The sequence below is a fragment of the Odocoileus virginianus genome, chromosome 12, assembly GCF_023699985.2.
Source record: "Odocoileus virginianus isolate 20LAN1187 ecotype Illinois chromosome 12, Ovbor_1.2, whole genome shotgun sequence".
NCBI classification, from domain to species: Eukaryota; Metazoa; Chordata; class Mammalia; order Artiodactyla; family Cervidae; genus Odocoileus; species Odocoileus virginianus.
The window spans coordinates 33343021-33361488 of NC_069685.1; the positions used below are offsets into that span (position 1 = coordinate 33343021).

Sequence of the window (18468 nt, forward strand, 5' to 3'; positions counted from 1 at the left end):
TAATTCCCAAGTTTGGGCAAAGTATACCTGGCCTTTCAAAGAAAGGCGTATCCAACAAATGGGCACCTTTTGACATAGGGACCTTGTACAGATACATTCTGTTCCCTGATTAAAGACAAGACCTTAATGAAATCCCAGTCCTTCTAAATTGATGCCCACAGATGACTTAGCGAAATCAGATGGCAAAAATAAAATAATAAAACAAAATAATAAAATAGCAGGGCTTTAATTTGCTCATTTTTTCCCGATTAAAGCGGTAGTTATAAAAGAACTGATGGAGATAAATGTTTGTGTGGGGTTTTTTTGACCTCTGATAGAGGAAGCCACAGAAAGAGTACAGATTACTAAAATAGGAAGAAGTGATATTTGATGCCAGTTCCTGGAAGCACAGCAAATGTGGATTAAGTGTAATATTTGGAAATTCATTGAGTTTTTGCAAATCTTTTGCATATTTGCTATGGCAGAACATACATACACATAGGACACATCGTGTATACATTTTTCATAGCTGTAGCAGTTTAGGAGTTGCTCATGAAACAATAAATCCAGCTTCCCAGGTGGCACCGTGATAAAGGACCTGCCTGCCAATGCAGGAGGTGCAGGAGACAAAAGTTCCATCTCTGGGTGGGAAGACCCCCTGGAGGAGGAAATGGCAACCCACTTCAGTATTCTTGCCTGGAAAATCGCATGGACAGAGGAGCCTGGCAGGATACAGTCCATGGGGTCGCAAAGAGTCAGACAGAACTGAGCGTGCACATGTGCACGCAGAAAACAAAAACATTTCTCGTTTAGCCATAGGGTCCAATAAACCAAATAACTATTTTCTTTTCCATTTTGAACTGAATACAAGTCAGCTGGCAGACAGCAAGATGGGACATGTTTCCACAAAGAAAAGCATATGTCACCCATATTCCAGAGAGAAGTCTGTGAATATGGAGAGTTTCGATCAGAAGGAATTATGATGAAGAACAACATCATCATTTGTGTTTCCACTTTAGTTCATGTGATAGTTCTGAAGCAAGTTTGAAAAATAGGGGGAAGGTAAAGAATATTGCCAGAACCTTCCGATGCCCGTATTCTGGAAAGGTATGCATTGGTATCTCTAGGATGCACCTGGACTGTCGACAATGGCGTGGTAACCTTCCTCTCTCTCTCCCTCTCTCCCTGTTCGACCACCAGTTCGTGGCTCACCCCAATTGCCAGCAGCAGCTGTTGACGATCTGGTACGAGAACCTCTCGGGCCTGCGGGAACAGACGGTAGCTATCAAGTGTCTGGTGGTGCTGGTCGTGGCCTTGGGCCTTCCGTTTCTTGCCGTCGGCTACTGGATCGCCCCTTGCAGCAGGGTACCGGCTTTTCCACCCCTGTTTCCTCTGTGGTTGCTGTGCCATGTCCTTTGAGGATGAAAAAAGGAAAAAGCTTCCTGCTTAAGGCTCTTAGCAGTTTTACAGCTGAATGTTAATTGACTCAAGAGCATCAATTCTGCCTTTTAATGACTGGATTAGTTCTAATAAGGGATGAAAAAGGATTTGGTCCTGGTGGGATAGGTCCTATTCACAGGCATATAACACTTAGGCTTTTAAGATAAAATCTCCCCCCACAATGATAGGGAGGAGGAAAAGCTGTGAAGCAGCAGTCGTGTCCTATTGCCGGCTTACTAAATAGTCCACCAGGCTGGCCTACGGAAGAGGAACAGCGCTCCTGCGGTGGTTCCAAGAGACAGTTAACTTGCAAACTGGAAGGGCAGCTTGGTTGAATCTGTGAAAAAGATCTGAGACTGAGTGTGTGAAACATGGTTGTGAACAGTGGTATCATCCAAAGTCTTCAAGAGAGCGCATACCAGGTTCCCCAAGCCCTTTGTTCCTCTAGGAGATTGAAAAAAAATGTAGAATTGGGGTCGGGGGGCTTTTGGATTTTTTTAGGTTCTTTATCTTCTAAGTTTTGTTTGAATCATTTTTGTTCACGACCTTTATCCCCCTCTCAACTTGGCCAGTATACAGTCCATTTAATTGTGCCTAAGAGAGCCCTTAAATAAGATGTGGACAGGAATAGGAGTCACGCTAACAGAATCCGTGTTCAGTTAATGAAGGGCACTGCCAGGGAAAGGCAGCAGTTCTAAGATCCTTTAATCCTGTTTTTATATTCCCAAATCTGGTTTTGCTTAAATGGAGACAGTTTCAGGCCAAATGAATCAAGGCCACTCAAAAGTGACCCTGGAAATCTGTCATCTCTCTGTCTCCCCCCATAGAGTCCTGCTTCAGGCCCATAAATGTGAGAATATTCATCCATCTCACTTCATCGTTGAGCTGCCCATGTAGTTTAAGGCAGAAGGGTTGTCATTTTGATCAGTTTTGATGATTTAACTAATTTCCTTTGTTTTGAATCATGATTCTGATAATACAAAAACATGAAAGACTAAAAACTTTATAGATAAGGAGAGAGAGTGCATTTAAAGCAAAAATCGTATCTCACTCAAATAATTTCCCCTTTCTGGGGGAAATGAATTGGAAAGGTTGGGTTTATATGTATGTGTCTCTTAGGGCCGCTCACTCAGTTAAAACGTATTGAGTTTGAAGTAGGCATCCTGAAGTCCGTTCTTTTTTCTCTTAGCACAGCTGAGGATGTGGTGGACTCTGCCCAGCAGAGAAGGGAAAGGAGGGAATTGAGTTGTTCCTGGAGCCCGCATTTATACCTGTCATACACCACTTATCCTGTGGTGAAAAGATGGTATAGTAAGAATTCTCCACATGTGTCCCATTTTAAAGATAGGCAGACTGCTGTTTTTTTCATGTTACTTAACATTTTCAAAGATCAGCCTTTAAAAGAAGGAGACTAGGCAGCTCCCTGCAAATCACTTTGTGCTATGGATAAACTACCCGGACGTGCCCTCTCTGCAGCTGTGGAACAGCACAGTGATATGTAAATGTGTGGTTTATTTTTCTATGTCTAATATGGAAAATGTGACATTTGTCTGTGTGCATTCATGTCTAACCCCAGAAATGCTTGACATTCTTTGGTTATTTGTTGACATCAAATTAAGGTTCTGGATATACAAAAACATTTGTTTGAAGTTACAGTCTTTTAAATGTGAACCTTGGTGCTTTTTAAGGTCACACGCTGAGTTGGAAAGTAGGGTCTGAGAATAGAGAACTTATTTGATGAATCTAACAAATGAACTTAATTCTTAGACTGCAGAAACCCTTGGAACAGAGGAATTGTTTTTCACTTCCACTAGAACACAGAGCTCTTAAGGACATTATATCACAGGGGATTTTAAAAGAGTTACCTTAAAATCATTATAAACTGAGCTTTAAAATGCTTTTTAACTGGTTATATGATTTTCCAAAACCAGGGATGACTTTTAATGAAGTTAACCTACTTAGAGGTTTTAATTACTGGGTATCTCTCTGTTTTATTGGATAGTAACAGATAAAGTATTTATGTTGGTTATAATATTTTTTGCCTTTTTATATTGTACAGAGTACAAATTGATTTTGGAATATTTAGAAGTGAGAACAAAAATTTACTTCCGTGGTAGTAAGTATTTTTTCATCTTCAAAGGGTTTGTAATGTGCTACAAACACATCATAACATTTCAATTATAAATGAATGAGTCAACAAACTCATCATAACATTTCAGTTATAAAAAATTACATGTTACAAATTTGGAGTTTCTTTTCCTAGATTCTAAAAACCTTGACACTGCATAGTCTTTCACATAAAAATAAGAATAACAAGTATATGCCTTGTAATTTACAGAAATGCATCTGTAAATGAAATACATCCTAAGACAAATTGGATATTTAGAAACAATGAAGTTTGAAGGCTTCTTAAATTATTCTTAAAGGAAACACCCCCTAAAAGGAGTAATTTTCACAATGTGTAGCTCTTCAGAACACAAGTAGAATTTTGAGTGTTCTCACTTCATTTTTTTTTTATCCTGTGTATATAGTAGTTTTCATAAGTGGAAGCCAGATTTTCTAAAGTTAAAGGTTTTGGATTGTTTTGTTTTTTGCCTCATTACAGCTGGGGAAAATTCTGCGAAGTCCTTTTATGAAGTTTGTAGCACACGCTGCTTCTTTCATCATCTTCCTGGGCCTGCTTGTTTTCAATGCTTCAGACAGATTTGAAGGAATCACCACATTGCCAAACATCACTGTTATCGACTATCCCAAACAGATCTTCAGGGTGAAAACCACACAGTTCACTTGGACTGAAATGCTCATTATGGTCTGGGTTCTTGGTAAGCCTTTTATTTTGAGTATTCTAATTTCTACAAAAAAATAGCGTCTATATCATGATTGCCATTTTCTATTTAAAATTCTATGGTATGTTATGTGGTGACAACATCACCGTTGTAAGCTAAACAGAATAGCAAGTAATGGAATAATTTGGCAGCTTGATGATGCCGACAGATATTCCTTACCACTAAATACAAATTTTATGAGTAACATGAGTTTAATTATAAATGCATTAATATTAATATCATGTTTCAGAAATCTAACTTCAATTATTGAATAAAATGCAATTTTTAAAATGTGACTCACTGTGATGATCAAGCATTTAATTCAAATAGTTCTGCAATAACCTAGTGGCCATTAACTAATGATTAAAGAACATTTATTGCTTTATTTTCAGAGGCTTTTTTAAGAAGAGTTTCCATTTTAGGAATGTTTGTTACTTCATCTCACAATAGCCCATTTGGGGATTTTTTTTTTCTTTCATTTTTTTGTTGGCTGAGCTGTGAGGCATGTGGGATCTTACTTCCCTGACCAGAGATCAAAGCTGTGCCCCCATCATTGGAAGAACAGAATCTTAACCACTATGCCTCCAGGGAAGTCCCACAATAGCCCGTTTTGAACAGCAGCTGTGTTAAAGTAAACATTTTAAGCAATATGATTAAAAAAAATGGAGATTGAAACCATATTATTGATTGATCACTAATCCAAAGTCAATTTTATGTATTATTTCACCCAGCATGTTTCTTGGTATTATCTCAATTCCTGAATTAATGGATTGCTTCTCCTCTCATTAACTCCTATGGTCTTCACCTGGGTCAAGTAATTGTTTTATGAATTTTATTTTGAGCCACTACATTTCTCTTAAAAACTCTACAGTATTTTCCCCTTACGTACGTCAGGCATGTGTGTGTGCTAAATTGCTTCAGTTATGTCCGGCTCTGTGCAACCCTATGGACTGCCAGGCTTCTCTGTCCATGGGATTCTCCAGGCAAGAATACTGGAGTGGGTTGCCATGCCTTTCTCCAGGGTATCTTCCTGACCCACGGATCAAACCGTCATCTCTTACGCCTTCTGTGTTGGTAGGCAGGTTCTTTACCACTGGTGCCACCTGGAAACAGTCGTTAAATTGAAATATTTTGTCCTCTTCCGCAGAACATTTTCTGCTTTTGGTTTCTTCATAATGCCCTAGGGCCTCCTGCTTAATTTTCCATTAATTCCTCACCTTTGCAGCATGAAGCTGAGATGAGACGAGAGGGTAGGGGAATGAGGGAAGTGTTCCCGGATGATTGGAAAACTGTTCTTGTTAAAAGTGCATAGTAGGTTTCTCAATTAAGGGCTTATTTCTCCAGTAATCACCATTATTTGATAATTAACCACTGGCATTTTATAAAGATGAATTTTCTCCTTTCCTCCATGTGTTTCATGGGGCAAAATCATTTGCCTTGAAGAGCCTTCCTTATTTCCCTCCCTCCCTCCTTCCTTACCCCCATAAGAGTAGCACCATTTCTGGTGCCACATTTAGAACTATATTTCACCAAAATCTAACTGGGTGGAGTGAATCATTCCTTTGGTCAAAGCTTCTTTCGTGTAACTCCGCCCAGCCCTTCTATGGGCTATATCAAGGCAGTACTCTATGGTACCCAGTGGCATGCTTTACACACGGGGCATTTTAAATATGGGGACTGATGGACCAAATCACGGCTTCTCAATCCAAGATATAAACTCTTGTCTGTAACGTGTGTGTCTTGTGACAGGAATGATGTGGTCTGAGTGCAAGGAGCTCTGGCTGGAAGGACCCAGGGAGTACATTTTGCAGTTGTGGAACGTCCTCGACTTTGGCATGCTCTCCATCTTCATCGCTGCTTTCACAGCCAGATTCCTGGCGTTCCTTCAGGCGACAAAAGCACAACAGTATGTGGACAGTTATGTTCAGGAGAGCGACCTCAGTGAAGTTACACTACCACCAGAGATACAGTATTTCACTTACGGTGAGTTATCAGGTGCAGAGTCCTCTTACGTCTCAGAGGGTATTGGAATCACACTTTGGAAGGAAGTGCCCCTGTTTAATATGAAATGCGTGCTGAAAGTATAGAGAGAATGGAGACAGCCTGAACTTTCGAGCTGTATAAAACTGGATCCATACCAAGACCCTGACCCTCCCTTGCTGTGTGACCTTGTTCAAATTAATTTACTTCTCTCTGCCTCAGTTTTCACATCTAGAAAAAGGAGATATTTCAAGGTGGGAGAATATCACCTTTAAGCCAAAGAACATAGCTACTCTTAAATATTCTTAGGACATGAAATTGTCATAATGAGGGGGAGAAAATAGCTTGATAAACTGCTTAATGTGAAAGATGAGTCCCTTAGAGCTTGGGTTAGAGGAGATAAAATAATAAAAAAAAGTGCTAAAAACTGCTGTAACAGAAGTGAGCAAAAATTCAGCAGAGGCAGGAAATAGGAGCTATAGTGATGATGAGCCCGTAAAGCTTCGCAGAACCAGCAGAAATGCTGGGGAGGATGTTGTGCTTCTCAGTACACCATGGGGTGGAGTTCCTGCCAGTCTTCTTTAGGCCATGAGAGCAGGGAGATACCCAGGGACCTTTGGTGTGCACAGACACTGATGCCATCCCTGCCCACTGCACACCAATATGAAAGTGTTAGCCTTCCTTCCCTTAAGGCCTAACTGGGGAGCCGCGGTGAGCTAATTTTCATATAGCTGCAAAATCTTAAACCTGGAAAAGACTTTAGCAGTTATTATGTAAGCCTCATTTTACAGATAAGGACATTTAGGCACAGAGTTTAAATGCATTCTGACTGTGAGGAATGACTGTTTATAAGTGCATCGTGATGCATACCAGCAGCATGTTAACATTGTTGAAGACTGGGTGCCTGCTCTAAAATGAAGGTGTATGCATGACCAGCAAGGACATATGGCATAGCACAGGCAACTCTGTTCAATGTTATGGGGCAGCCTAGAGGGGAGGGGAGTTTGGAGGAGAATGGATGCATGTAGATGTATGACTGCATCGCTCTGCTGTCCTCCTGAAACTATCACAACACTGTTGATTGGCTAGACTCCAGTATAAAATTAAAAGTTTTTAAATATATAAATAAATAAAGTGAAGATATTAATGTTTTACAGATTGTGAAATTAAAACACATTATCTCTTCTTGTCACCAAGCAAAAGTTTTTATATACCAATGAGGCCAAATCAAATGAATAAATGAATACCGTTTATAATTAAGGAATTAGCTTGGATTGTATTTGTGTGTAACATATATCATAACTATTTCAGTACCTCTTTATTTAAATTTACCCCCTGGTGGGCTGCCGTCTATGGGGTCACACTGAGTCGGACACAACTGAAGTGACAGCAGCAGCGGCAGCATGTGTGTTTATGACTGTGAAGGGGAATTTGTGAATTAGGCTTCACTCCTTATTATGATTTTGATCCAGTTTTTAACCTAAGTCTTGATTTCTACATCTTTAAGAAGAGAGTGACTACCTCAAATCCATAAGATCATTGAAAGCATAGTGTCTGCTATGTATTAAACATCCAATAAATGTTCATTTTTGTTGTTGTTGGAAATATATGCAATGCACCATCCTTCTGGGAGTGACCCAGTTTGCACAGAATTAACCACACAGTGTTTAAGTGATCTTCCAGAGAAATGAGTATCCAGTTGTCTGCTGTGAACTTACTGAAGTGACCTTGAAAGGAGTGTTGGGGGTCCTCATTTAGAATCTGTCTCCAAGATTTTTGCACTTCAGTAGCATTTTATGCTTTCCTGGGACCAGCGATGTTGCTCAGACATCATGCTGACAGCCCTATTGTGATTCAGCGACATTCTCACTTTTTGTGATATGACATTTTACTTGAATAAGCTGTTAGATAAACTAGTTTCCCCATGAAATATGGAAAAGAACATGTGTGTCAACTGAGCCCATAGCATGATAAAATGGCAGGTCGATAAACCTGGTAACTGAGGGGACAAACCAATCAAATCAGTTGTTCTGTCGTCATGGACACAGTCTGAACTTAATGGAGCATTTTCAGCTCTTTTTTTCATCTTTTGTACTTCATTGTATTTCTGCTCAATGTGAAGTCTGATAGTGTTTCCTCCATTAAAAGAAACCACATGAATGTAGAACTCATGTGTTTCTAGTTTAATATGAAAAATAGTGTCTGGACAGTTAATTAAATGTGGAGTAGTTTCAACTGAGACAAAAACCACCTACCTACAGATCAGATCCTATTTGAAGTATTTTGTGTAGTTAGCCGTGAATAGAAAGTTCCATTTTTAATCTCTCTGTCTCTTCTTGTAGCCAGAGATAAATGGCTCCCTTCTGACCCTCAGATCATATCGGAAGGCCTCTATGCCATAGCTGTTGTGCTCAGCTTTTCTCGAATCGCCTACATCCTCCCGGCGAATGAGAGCTTCGGCCCCTTGCAGATCTCCCTGGGAAGGACTGTGAAGGACATATTCAAGTTCATGGTCCTCTTTATTATGGTGTTTCTTGCCTTTATGATTGGCATGTTCATACTGTATTCTTACTACCTTGGGGCTAAAGTCAATGCTGCTTTTACCACGTAAGTAAAACATTTTACTAAAAAAAGTATGATTAACAGAAATACTAACAAGTTTAGATGAAGTAAAAAAAATTATTTTCAATAATTGTAATAAAGATGCTTTTAAGAGCAGGAAAAATCCATTAAAAACAGTTAGTGCCTCAAATGGCAAATGCTGGCCAGTATATGGAATAAAGGGAACCCTTGTGCACTGTTGATGGGAATGTGAATTGGTGCAGCCACTGTGGAAAACAATATAGAGGTTTCTTTAAAAGAGTGGAATTGCCATATGACTCAGCAGTGCCACTCCTGGGTATATATATATCTGAAAAAAACAAAAACACTAATTCACAAAGATACATGCCCAGTGTTCATAGAATCGTTATTTACAATTCCCAAGATACAGAAGCAACCTAAGTTTCCATCCACAGATGAATGGATAGAGAAGCTGTGGGGGGGTGTGTGTGTGTGTGTGTGTATATAAAATAAAATACAACTCAGGTATAAGAAAGAATGAAATTTTGTCATTTGCAACAATATGGGTAGACTAGGAATCACTATGTAAAATAAGTCAGACAGAGAAAGACAAACTGTATGATATCACTTATATGTAGAATCTGAAAAATAGAGCAAACTAGTGAATATAACAATAACAACAAAAAATGTCACTCAGAGAATTAGAAAACAAACTAGTAGCTACCGGTTGGGGGGCAATGTGGGGTGAGGGAGTAGGAAGTCCTCACTGCTGGGAGTAAGATAGGCTTAAGGATGTGCTAAACAACACAGAGAACATAGCCAGTATTCCATCACAACTACAAATGGGACATATCCTTCAAAAATCATGAATCACTGTGCTCTACACCTGAAACTTATGGAATATTGTGCGTCAACTCTACCCCCCCCCCAAAAAAGAAAAGTAAAGGGATGGATAAAACAAAACAAAAAAAACCCCCCGAAAACCCAAAACCAGAAACAGTACTTGTGTGAGATTACATTTCTTTGAGTTTAGTGTTTGATCACAGAATGGATCAAAATTTGGTCAAATCCTAGATGAAACTAGCTATTTTAAGAGAATTGGGTAGCAAATGTTTAATACTGGATATTCCTTACATTATAAATTTAGTTTCATCATTTTGTACCCATTACTGTTATTTCGAACAAACAGGAGCGTTGGCTTTGGTTTTCGTGTATCAGTAATCAGTGCAGGGAGCTGAGGAAGAAGAAAGGACAGCTGATGTGCAGTGGCGCGCCTCCTGCCTTTGGCCCTGCCGGGGTCTGCCCTGCAGCTCACCTTTCCCACGAAGTCGCCCTGCACTCACTTCTCTTAGGCACTGTCCCTGTAAGTTCCCTGCACATTGCCAGACCCTGTCTCGCCTGCTGCTGTTCGGTGGTCAGGAAGGCAGGCCGTCTGTCTGTCTGTACTGAGGTCCTTCCAGGTGAGGGGAGCGGAAATCTCCCCTGCCTGCCTCTGCACCCTCCGTCCCCTGGAGAGCCACAACTGGAAACAAACTAGACCTTCAGTGAGTTCCCTGTAAACTCAGAGAGGCCATCAAGCCCTTCCAGGCATCTAAATTGTGCTGGAATTAATTTTTCCAAGTAGTTATCATAGAGCCGATAATAGGGGTGAAAGAGGACTGAAACTCACTTTGTTGTAATGAAAAGCGAGTTCCGTTTGGATCCAGAGGGCGAGGACCAGAGGAGCCCGCGCAGGTGGCACCCCTCGGGCCTCGGGGAAGACTCATTCTGTACCCGACACGGGTCACCGCCCTGTGTGGGGACCTGGCCGCACGGTAGTGCAAAGAACATGGGCTGGAAATCAGGCAGACCTGGATGTGAACGCAACGTCCGCTCTTTTCTCGCTGTGGTCTTTTGATTAATTATCTTCACATTTCTCAGTGTTAGCTTCCTTGTTTTTAAAATAAGCACAATAAGGTTTGAATCAGGCTGTTGGGAGGACATGGAAGATAATTTATATAAAGTCTCTTGCCCATGGTAGGAGCCAGGAGCTGCTCATGTCCTCTCCTTTTCATTCTCCCCCCCTTTCCCTTCTCACGCTCCCCCTCTCCCCACATGTATGGATTCTTGGGAATCTATATTCCCAGCGTCAGAGGCGAGAAGGTTTGCAGAGGACCATGGAAGGGGTGGGGGTATTTTGTGATGCTGTTAAATTCATGGCAGGGAAAGAGACCATAGTTTTTCTTAGTTTTCACCATCAAATGTTTCATAATCGAGATTAACTCTACATGCATGGGAACCTTTCTATTCAACCCTCTGTGGCTAGAGTCTAATACAATGACTGAAACATACCAGGTGCTCCATCAATGTTTGTTGAATGAATGAATCAATAAGCTAGCATTAAAACCCACAAAACTATAAAATTGTTGTTTAGACTCAAACACATTTTAAAAGTATTACTTCCATACATATTTCTTTGGGAAGAAAAGGGGGACTTACTTTTGAACTCTCCTTTTTAATAGAACTCTACATGTATAATTGTTTAAGGATGATTCTTATAGTTCACAGATCAGTGATTACTGCTTGGTTATATGACAAAACCAGCCAAATTCAGACAAGGTTCATTTAAAGGATCCAAGCATGTAATTAGTCTGTGAGGGCTTACTTGCTAATTGCTGTGTTGGAAGAATCAGGAAGTAGATTATATAAATTAAGAGAAAAGAATCAGAACTCTTAATTTTGTTCCCGTCTCTTCACTTCTACTGAAGTATAGTTTTTAGGTAGATGAAATATTCTTGTGGTGAAAAAATCTATGTAGAGCAATATCTACAGTCTGTTCCCTTCCTCAGCCTTGGATCCCAGTCTCTTAGTTCTCCTTAGGTCCAGAGGGGTCACTGTGACTCAGACGGTAAAGAATCTACCTGCAATGCGGGAAACCCAGGTTTGATCCCTGGGTCAGGAAGATCCACTGGAGAGGGAAATAGCAACCCACTCCAGTATTCTTGCCTGGAGAAATCCATGGACAGAGGAGCCTGGTGGGCTACAGTCCGTGGGGTTGCAAAGAATCGGACACAACTGAGCGACTAACACTTTCACTTTAGGTCCAGAGGCAAAGGTTTCTTTCGAATGCTTTCAGAGGTGTTTTTTATGTAAACAAGAATATAAGTATTTGTATACCCCTCTTTTTATTTAAATGGTGTATTATTTCAGACTTGCTGCATCTCATTTTCTCACTAATAATATATCTTGGACATCATTTTATATAAACACATGAAGCTAGATCTGTTTTTTCCCCAGTGGCTGCATAGCTGTTTGTAGATGTAGCAGAATTATTTATCCACTTTCCTATTGATGGATTTTTTGGTAGTTTTCATTCTTCCCTACTGCCATGCTACAAAGAATAAGTTTGTACCTAATTTTTTTGAAGTGGATATATAATTTTAATCCCTACTTTGTTCTGTTGCAGAAAACCTGATTTAAAATTCTAAACCACCTGCAAAATCAAATCCCAAACTTCCATCCTTTTAGGAGAAAGGAATGGGTATCAGGGCATTACTTCAGTTTTCACATGCCAAGCTCAGAAAATTTTCACTTGATGATAACTCCTGGAAATACTAGGCATCAGCATCATTTAACCACCAGTTTCTAAAAAGCTGAGGGAAAAATTTCTATTAAATGTCATAATAAAATAATTGTGTTATTGTTCAGACACTAAGTCATGTTCGCCTCTTTTGTGACCCCATGGACTGTAGCTCACCAAGTTCCTCTGTCTATGGGATTTTCCAGGCAAGAATACTGGAGTGGGTTGCTATTTCTGCCTCCAGAGGATCTTCCTGACCCAGGGATCAAACTTGTGTCTTCTGCATTGGCAGGTGGATTCTTTACCACTGAGCCACCAAGAAAGCCCAAAATAATCATACTTGGGGTATTATGATGATATTTGACAATAGCGTTTTCTATCTGTGCAATACTCAGACCAAAACTTGTTTTTACTTTTGACTTTTTCACACTGAAAACTGTTCATTTATTTACTGTGTACTTTATTCTTTCAACAGTGTAGAAGAAAGTTTCAAGACTTTGTTTTGGTCAATATTTGGACTGTCTGAAGTCACTTCTGTTGTGCTCAAGTATGATCACAAATTCATAGAGAATATAGGATATGTTCTATATGGAATATATAATGTAACTATGGTCGTTGTTTTACTCAACATGCTCATTGCTATGATTAATAGCTCATATCAAGAGATTGAGGTAAGCCTGCTTTCTACCCGCAGTGTCTGTCCTTACCATTTCATTCTACTAGCACACCGCGTCTGCTTTTGTGTCCCATGGCGGACATCCTGTCCTTGTCTACAAAGAGCCTTAACACCAAGCAGGACCCTGCTCTGTGCTTTCCATCTGGATAGGGGGTAATGCACCTTCCCGTCTTCAGGAGCACAGCGGAGTTCCCATGAATTTACCATTACGCTGCCTTCTCTCAGAACCATCTGAAAGATCCTGGTAGAGGACTTACTGGACATCTCTCAGACGTTAATGATGTTCTTTATGCAGTCAGACTTTTTAGTATTCTAGAAATCTGTTTTTGCTTTGGATTGAGCTTGATTTGGTACCTTTCTTCATCACTGTGTATGTTTTCTTATCTCCTCCAGTTTAGTGTACTGGATCTTTTTAGTACTTTGCTGTTTGTTAAGTTCACTGAGTCTCTGTGTTTCAAAAATATGTAATGTAGTGTTCTCAAAGAAGTTAGATACTCCAGAGGTGAAAACTGTGGTGCTCTGAACACCTTTTTCAGTGTGGTAACGGTAGACCCTGGGCAGGATGAAATGACTGAGCCGACTTCTTCCACCCGTGGACCAGCTCTTCATTTCTTCTCTCCGTCTACCAGTTAGAATGGTTGTGCCCACCACCAGGGGGCAGCACTGGGAATGGAAGGCGCTATAAGACAGCAACAGGCCTCTGAGGGCCTTATGTGACCTTTGAAGACACATAAACTCCAAAGTGCAATTCATTTGAATACTGCCATTTTTCTCCTTCGCTCTTGGAGTGCAGTATGCTATATCTACAGTCTGGCTTGGATGGGTGTAGATGAGGAAGGAAAGTGGGGAAATATTGTTGAATGTGCAGAATTGTGGGGGCGGGGGGGGCGGGGGCAGAAAAAATTAATCTTTTCATCCTTCCTTGACCCTCAAGTTTTCTTGTGCTTTTTGCTTTGTTTTATTTTATTTTATTTCTGGATGGGGGACAGGAAATTCTGGTTAAATTTCAGTAGGTACAGACAGGAATATGGAAGAGAAACCTGAAAAAAAAAAAAAAATGAGTATCATGAGAACGATGCTTAGAATATTATATAGCCCAATAGAGATTATATGCAGATAAATGTACATATGCCACTTTTTCTATTTCAAAGCATAATGTAGGTTCATTATAAGGCCCTACTGGAATAAATTACTAGAATCTTTAGTTTTTTAAATCAGTTGTCATATTTTTTCTATCTCTGTGACACAGGATGACAGTGATGTAGAATGGAAGTTTGCTCGCTCGAAACTTTGGTTATCTTACTTTGATGATGGAAAAACATTACCTCCACCCTTCAGTCTAGTTCCTAGTCCAAAGTCATTTGTTTATTTCATCATGCGGATCATTAACTTTTCCAAATGCAGAAGGAGAAGACTACAGAAGGATATAGAAATGGGAATTGGTAACTCAAAGTCCAGGGTAGGTATCAAAAGCTTGCTGAGACCTGAAGATAAGTGCTTTGTCTTTCTCCTTGTCTTTTGATGTTTGTTCAATGCGTGACCTTAGAAGATGTTGGAAGTAACTGTCCATTCCATAGTCCTTCATAGACTAATACTTAAAATATTCATATTTCAAGAAGTCACTTAGTCTATGCTTTGTTTTCAGTCAGAATTTCATGTAAACTACCAAAATAAAAACAAACAAAAAACTTCTTTAACTTGTTAAAAGTCACTGTCAGAAAATAGTTTGTATGTTTTCCATGCTTCTCAACTGTTATTCTAAGTTACATATTTCTCATCTTAAATTTTTCTGTTGGTTGTATATATAGTTCACCACCACCATATTCTTCTTATTTGTAGAAATCCATTATTGAGCTAAATAATCTTTGTTCCTTTAATATCATAAAATTTATGCAGGCTTAAGAACACCCTCAAATATTAACCATTAAAACTCCCTTTTATAAATAATCAAGAATGGCTTGTATTTGGGTTGTCCTGGCTGAGTCATACTTTAATTTTAACAAAGATGAGTTTCATGCTAGCACTTTATTATCATGAACTTTATTTTCAGAGATAGAATTGGCATAGGAGACGGAGGATATGGGCAGAATCTCAAATAATAGGTTGTGAAACAGGAGCAAATGTATGGGGTTAAAGAACAATTTTTCCTGAAAGTTGTGAAAATGGTCTGTAGCTGTAATAGCCTGGGAGCCCACGAGATAGCAGTGTTATCTCCATAAAGTGCATATTTTTTCTCAGTTGATGCTGAGCTAGTCCCACCTTAGCACAATTTAATTTCTTACTTTTTAAAAGCGATGTGCATTTCCGAGATTTGTAATACCCTGCATCTTATTCTTTAAGAAGGCAGCCTTTTAAACCTTCTTTGTTTGACCTAAATATGGGCTCTTAAGGATATTAAGTTGCATGACAGTGATTGGCTGTGACTTCAAATAATACCTCATTATACACAGTGAAAAGCAGCATAATATAAGGAAGAGAACCTTGGCACTAGACCTGGGTTTGAATTCTGGCTTATTAGAAACTAACAGGGACAACTCATTTCATCACTCTGAACCATAATGGTCTCGCCTGAAAGAGAGAAAACTTCATAGCATTACTGTGAGGATGCTATGAGATGTACAGAATTCCAGCCTCAACAAATATCAGTGCCCTTCCTCATCCATAGTTTACAAAGTGCTTTGCCGTACATTTGAACCTCATGCAACGCTGTAAGGTAGGTATTATTATTACTCCCGTTTTATAGATAAGACAACTGAAGTCATCATAATAACTCACTCATGCAAGGTCACAGGGGCTCGCCAGTGTGGGGCAGCTATGCAGTTCATGTTTTCCAGCATCAGAGTCTAGCACTTTCTGCTGGACCTGGCTCCCTCCTGCTTAGAAGCTGAGGCTCTGGCTGGGTTTCTGCCCGTCTTCCTCCCGACCGGCCATGCCTTCGGCTGCAGCCTAGCAGGTCTCTTAAAGGATTTGGGCTCTAATTGCCATCCTGGGTGACACCTGCTGCTGCTGAGATGGACTTTGTTACTCTCGGGATTTGATTATTATTCTCTGAGACTTTATTATTTGAAAAGGAAGTTGCTTGAGCATGGGAACTCAGCTCTAGCATGTCACACCTTCAAGTTTTCTTTCTGTAGGCAACTGATTTCACTGACTTCTGACTTCATTCCTAATATTGTCATAACGCAGAAGGGGAGAAACACGAAGAGGCTGAAGAAAGCACGTTCGGATGGCATGTGGCCACCTCGACCCCTGTTCGTTTGTTTTAAAGCAGCTTGCTTGCAGGGATGTGAGGAGAGCAGGTGATATTCTCTGTTCAGGGTGTCCTCTCCTGCCTGCATGGTACCACTGGCAGGAAGAATAGTTTTCCTCAGGGCAGTTGCTGGAGACAGGAGGAAGATTGAGCACAGATTTCTCAGGAGCCATGCTGGCCAGCCTCCCCATCTCCCCATAGCAGGTTATAAACTGCCATTTTGATTTTATTTTTTAAGTTGTGCATGGAGCTGCTTTTATCTCTTTAATCTTATTAATCGTCATAGATAATCGCTGTGTCCAGAGTTTAGTTTTAAAAAAAATTGGAGAAATTATATGTTTCTGTTTTTCTTTTTTAGAAGACAGGGAAGAAGACAGGGAAGACAGGGAAGAGACTCAAGAAATCAATCTTTTACAGCTAACCCCAGTCAACAGTCAGAGACTGACCTCTAGTGGCTAAATAGGAGAATTAATACTAGGGAAGCCCTCCTAGTCGACAGAGACTGACCTCTAGCGGCAAATTAGGAGAATTAACTTTGTTCCCCGAAGTTTTTTCCTGCCACCATTGGAAAAGAGGGCAAAATCAAGAGGACCATTGCCTATCAGTGCCATTTCCTACCCACCTAGTATCCCGCCTCTTCCTGAGTTATGATGGTGGAAAGGCAGGTGCTGGAGTGAGTACATATTTTTGGATAAAGGGACCTGCCTTTGAATCACACCTTATAGGTAGTTTATCTGCAAATAAAATGCAGGCCTCGTTCAGGTACATGAAGGAGAGACAGTAAGGAGCTTCTCTTGTTTTCTGTTCCTGCCCAAAAGTTAAACCTTAAAAAAGAAAAAGAGAAAGGAAAACCAAATACTTGAGTCCAATTCTGTTCAAAGTGGTGAAGCTGACACAGTCTAAGACCAAGACACTTAGTAAGACACGTTGTTTTGGTCCTGTTTTGGGATTACAAAATGCCAGATGATACCATCTGAACATGTAGTGTATTTCTGTTCAAGTGTAGGAGAGGAACCAGACTCAAGCAGATGGAGTTGGTTCGTGTAACTTCTTACTAAATCCATGAAGGCATTTTGACAAGTATGCAGGGACCCCAAGAACAATTGTTTAACACCAGCCAACTTAAAAAAAAAATTTTTTTTTCAAGAAAATTTTTTTTAAATAAATTTTTTTCAACAGTTTTATTACAGGACATTCTGCCAACATTTTGATAAATGTGAGCACGTTACTCACATTAATTTTTGCCTTTGGAAATCAAGTCACTTGTAAAACTCAGCTTCCACAAAATGTCCCTCGGAAATGCTGACTCCAGAAACGTTATCAAGGAGAATAAAGTGGATTGTATTTATGATTTCCAAATAAATGTATTCTAATTTACTAGGTTAATTGTATTTTTTCCTAGTTAAACCTCTTCACTCAGTCTAACTCAAGAGTTTTTGAATCACACAGTTTTAACAGCATTCTCAATCAGCCAACACGTTATCAGGTAAGCATTCACAGACATTTATCTTTATCTGAATGTAGTTCCTCACGTGTCTCTGCTGCCGTCTGTGTGTGTGCGTGCATGTGCTTGTGTGTGTGAGTAGTGTGTAGAATTATGTACACTTCCTATGTACTGTGAGGTCAAAATGGAACAGAGAAAATGGTATGTTATTTGGAGAGCACTTTAGAAATCAGAGTCCAAGTTCTTTTTCTTTCTTTTCTTTAGAAGAAGAGTAGCTTTGTGATATTGATAGCAAAGGGTTGCCACAATTTTCCAAAGGTCACTTTCATGTACCTTGAGCTGGAGAAAGCAGTGGGAGATTTGGCATATTAGGAAAATAATGTTCTCACAGTACAAAAACCTGATACATTTCTGCACATAATCTGTTTTTCAAATGGAATCTTAGGCTACACTGTTGCATCAGTACTGCTTAATAAAGTATCTATTGCACTGTGATATTGAATGTGACATTTCAGCACTGTTTTCTAACTCAGAAGAGTTTTGACTCATCTGGTTTTGACTACCATTGGTAGTCATTTTGACTACCAAAGCTTTAGACTGCTGCTGAGTACAAGATCACAAGAATGAGGATCAAATAATTTATAATGAATGATAATATCAATTAATGGGTATGGTCCTCTTCATAACATTTTCTTGGAAGCAGCATATTCTACAGAATTGCTTAGCACACTGATTGTCAAAGCCGTATTTGGT

The 18468-nt window shown here is 39.8% G+C and overlaps 1 protein-coding gene across 6 annotated transcripts in view; it reads left to right on the forward strand.

The window, feature by feature from the left end:
* Window positions 1–18468, forward strand: part of TRPC3 (transient receptor potential cation channel subfamily C member 3) — a 71589-nt gene that overhangs the window by 36769 nt on the left and 16352 nt on the right. For 3 of the 6 annotated variants that reach the window (XM_020913179.2, XM_070474905.1, XM_070474903.1), the window contains exons 4-10: window positions 1180–1344; window positions 4025–4241; window positions 5994–6227; window positions 8567–8831; window positions 12821–13016; window positions 14271–14480; window positions 17674–17757. In XM_020913179.2, the coding sequence (XP_020768838.2) occupies window positions 1180–1344; window positions 4025–4241; window positions 5994–6227; window positions 8567–8831; window positions 12821–13016; window positions 14271–14480; window positions 17674–17757 (1371 nt within the window). The other 3 variants (XM_070474906.1, XM_070474902.1, XM_070474901.1) reach the window with 3 other exon arrangements.